General features: G+C 40.5%; 1 protein-coding gene across 1 annotated transcript in view; it reads left to right on the top strand.

The window, feature by feature from the left end:
• LOC134085484 (tumor necrosis factor ligand superfamily member 14-like) overlaps positions 1-3885 on the top strand; it is a 13556-nt gene extending 9671 nt beyond the window's left edge. The window contains exon 4 of the mRNA XM_062539953.1: positions 200-3885. Within this exon, the coding sequence (XP_062395937.1) occupies positions 200-380 (181 nt within the window). The 3' untranslated portion in view covers positions 381-3885. The remainder of the gene's footprint in view (positions 1-199) is intronic.
• The last annotated feature ends 385 nt before the right edge of the window (positions 3886-4270 follow it).

Here is a 4270-nt window from a genome sequence, read left to right as displayed (position 1 = left end):
AAAGTTGAATAACTTAAGTTGAATTAAAATATAATGCCGTAACAGGCTTGCACTTGTCTCATGGCACTGGGTTGAAATTAGCTTTGTTTTGTTTTTTGTGATTATACAACATATTCAGTATGCTGGACAATATGATGATGACTACTTCATACTGGGATGCATCCTAATACATTCTTTACCCCCACCCCCTTTTAAACAGGTATCACTGTCCAAAGACCCAGAAGGGGGAAAAACAGGACCCACCGGCTAACCCAGATGTGGCCAACAGCTACCTGGGCGGGGCCTTCCACCTCTTCGCAAACGACTCTGTCTACGTGAGGTTTGATGGGCAGATGAGACCTGGACTAAAGGAGAACTTCTTCGGGGCCTTCATGCTGTAGAACTCAGCTGGGGTCAGTTACCTGGTTACCCAGATGTTTACGTAGTTATCACCTTGGTAACTCTGAAACAGTGCTGGAAGCGTTCTGTCGGCCTTGATTGGCTGTTTGGATTTAACAAACAGGGATTTAAAGAGACCTTATGCAACTTTTTCATAGTCATAAAATCGCTTAGAAATTGTTGTTTTGCTTGACTGACCAGTTTTATCGAAAACAGTAATATTTCCTCCCGCCCCCAGTGTCCCTATCCGCTATTGCAACCTTGCAGTTTGTTCAGGAGGCGATCGCTCCTTGTTTACATCTGGAAGGCTGAGACGCGTAAGGAACAAGAAGAAACACGCTTGCAATTTATATATTTATATATAGCCTATATATGTATAAATATACACGCTAAAGCTGTCGGGGAAGCTCTGCAGAGAAATATGCAAGCATAAAACGAGCGAAAACAAAAAACAAAACCGAAACCATTGATCAAATCGCCAATCCTGCATAGTTTCTCTTTAACAAATAAAGCTAGACAAACTCGATTTTGCGATTTTAGGCCAAATTCAGTTGGATCCGACTGACTCTGGAATTGGTGCCAAATTCCCATCTGATTGTTTTGTGTAGTTTGAGCTGACTTAGAAGACAATACATTCAACATTCCCGGTCAACTCATGTGCACGTGGGCCCGAATACAGTAACCAGTTGCTCCACACTCCCTTTTCCGATTACTAGATGTGTGGCCCGAATACGGTAACCCGTTACTCCACACCCCTATTCCGATTATTAGATTTATGGCATGTCAGACACTTTTTTCTTCTGTCTTGTGTCAGCTGTTTGAATGCATAGTGGGAACGCAGCAATCACGACCAATTGAAACGTGTAGTTTGAGTAAAGGGCGTTCTGCGTCTGCACAGTTTAACAATAATGATAATAATGATGATAATAATAATAATCGAGGTATTTGAGAGACTTTGAAAGAAAGAAGTGACTCACAAGGAGTTTGACATCAGCTGTGGTTTACGCTGGGGAACCGAAACCTCCATGACACACGACAAGTTTTATTTATTTATTTAACATTTTCACTCTCAGGGATTTCATCAGAGCCGATTGTGTCAGGCAAAATTTCACAATTTCTTTTTCAGTCTGTGTGTGAATAACACCTTGACAAAGTCAGGATATTCTGGCACCCTGACCAACTTTATTTTAAGTGTTCTTTATGACAGTGTCCTTAAATAGACTATGATAAATAACTATATGTACTTGTCAATTGTATGTGTTTTTGCCCCAATACCACAAACCTATGCGTATTTATGAGTACAGTATATATGGTTATGGTTGTGGTTATGGTATTTAGCGAACGCTTTTGTCCACAGTGACAAATACATAATGTATATGTTGGGCTTGTCAACCAGATAGCCCTATATGTCGGACTAATACATCTCTGGCCACTTGCTAACGTCTTCTACCCATTCTGTTATGAGCTCAAGATCAGATAGACATTCGCCATTAGCTAAGACCAAATTATTGAGGTACGGTTTGAGGCCCTTGGGTAACAATGGCAGTGCATATCTTGACAGCTCAACATGCCAGTCTATGAGCTCCGCCATTTTTCTGACCCCGTGTTGTGAGGGCACCCAACCTATAGGCTCTGGATGATTACAAACACTGAAGGGGTCTTAAAAAAGAACGTTTAGGATAATGTTTGGATCCTGCTTCATGAGCCCAACCTTTTAACTCAAATGTCACTGTCACTGTATACTGCAGACACACTGTCATACAGATCTATTAAAATCAGCGTTGAAGGATTTCGCCATATATTGGTCATTATTAAAGATGTTAGAGAACGACACTCTGATAGCTTTGGTAATTATTATGACCACATAATGCCGAGTCAACTTACAGTAACATGTCAGCAGCTGAGTCAGCGGCCTTAATGCTGAGTCATCTCACGGTACTAACATGATAAGGCCTTAGGACACCAAGTCCATATTTTTGGTGCGGAATTGCCAGAGGATTGAAAAAAGATAACTATAAACCTTGTGATGTGTCAATCACGTTTGCACAGAACTTTCGCCCATCAAATGGTTTGATTTCAATTTAATTTAATTTAATTTAATTTCATTTAATTTCATTTCATCCAAAATAATAGATTCTCCTCTATAAAGGCATTTGTTATAAAATGTGTCACTAATACAACTAATGGTAACATGACACGCTTTGGAAATCAACTGGCATCATTTGCATACCATTTGTCTTTCTGACGCATCTTCTGTGGTAGCATCACTGCCAAATCTGAGTTGACGAGTATTTGAGTCACGAGTTACAGATACATTAACGATACAGAAATACAGTGTTGATATTCGGTCATGTTGATATTCAAACATGATATGTGACAGTATGACGTATAAGTGTTTGCGCATGCGTAACTCAAATCTACGAACTCACATTTGTCAGTGACACTACCAAGATAGTTGCTATCATCGTTAGCGACTACGCTTTTGGGAAGCAGGCCCCAGTCCTTCTGTTTAGGACGCGCTTTATGATGATACCTAATGCCGAGATTAAATGTGTGCGTTGGTCCAAGATGAAGTTCTCATAAACACGCTTAGGTTGCCTAATATTGACTAGTTCTGTGTGTGCTTCGCTGCTAAATACTGTATATACCATGCATTGTCGTATGTGGATATCAATCATCACCATGTTGGACTGTGGGTTTCTGAATTTCTACGGTTGGCTCTAACAAAGATCATCATGCAAAAGAGACTCTGTGTAAGTGCATACCAATGCATATTACAAATCGTTGCCCTACCCGCAATGGTACACATTTCGTGCATTGTGCATTTTTTTTTTTTTTTGATTAATGGTTGTTTATTAAATGAGACAAATGACAAATGAGATGTTAAGTAAATGTGATGGAAAGCTGCATTAGGTAGCGCCTATACTATTATCGGAGACTCCTAGCGTCCACGTGGGCAGGGAAACCGGGACGTTATAGCTATTGGGACTTAAATCAGACAGTGGGAACCGGACGTTATCAATCAGACAGAAGTTCTATAGAAAGAATTGCCTGCTCTGCTGTGGGGTAAAGTTCTAAAGAGAGAATTGCCTGCTCTGCTGTGGGGTATCTTTCTCTCTCCACCCAATGTGCGTTCGGCCGCTCCAAAAGAGACTCAACCAATGGAAAGCTGCTTAAGGGGAAGAATGATGTTTGACCTTTGGCTTTTGACCCTTTGGTCTTGGGCATGTTGAAAAATGTAAGGTGTATGAATTGAGTCTGAGGTTGTTGTATTTTATTCATATATAACTTATGTCATTATGTGTTTTTAATGAATATATATATATATTCTATGTAATACTCCTGACAATTTCTCATGTGCCTTTTTTTTGTAGGCTACATGTTTTTTCTTTATGCAAATGAATGAACCATGATATATGTATATATACATTAGATATTCAATGTTACCTGACATTCAGGGTTAATGTTTATGTATTAAGTACTGAAATAATAAACAAGCAGAGAAGAGCTTTGTTGCTTATCTGTTTTTTTTCAAACATGGACACACACACACACACAGAGAGAGAGAGAGAGAGAGAGAGAGAGAAAGAGAGAGACACACACACACACACACACAGGCACACACACACACACACGCACACGCACACAGACACACACACACACACACACACACACACACACAGACACACACACACACACACACACACACACACACACACACACACACACACAGAGACACACACACACACGCAGAGGCACAGACACAGACACACACACACACACACACACACACACACACACACACACACAGAGGCACACACACACACACACACATGCAGTGATGTTGTTCTGTCAAAACAGTAGCACAGCACCTCTTCCCCCATTTTCCTGT

The sequence above is a fragment of the Sardina pilchardus genome, chromosome 1, assembly GCF_963854185.1.
Source record: "Sardina pilchardus chromosome 1, fSarPil1.1, whole genome shotgun sequence".
Lineage (NCBI taxonomy): Eukaryota > Metazoa > Chordata > Actinopteri > Clupeiformes > Clupeidae > Sardina > Sardina pilchardus.
Note: the sequence above shows the minus strand (reverse complement) of the source record. Positions and strands in the feature narration are given on the sequence as shown.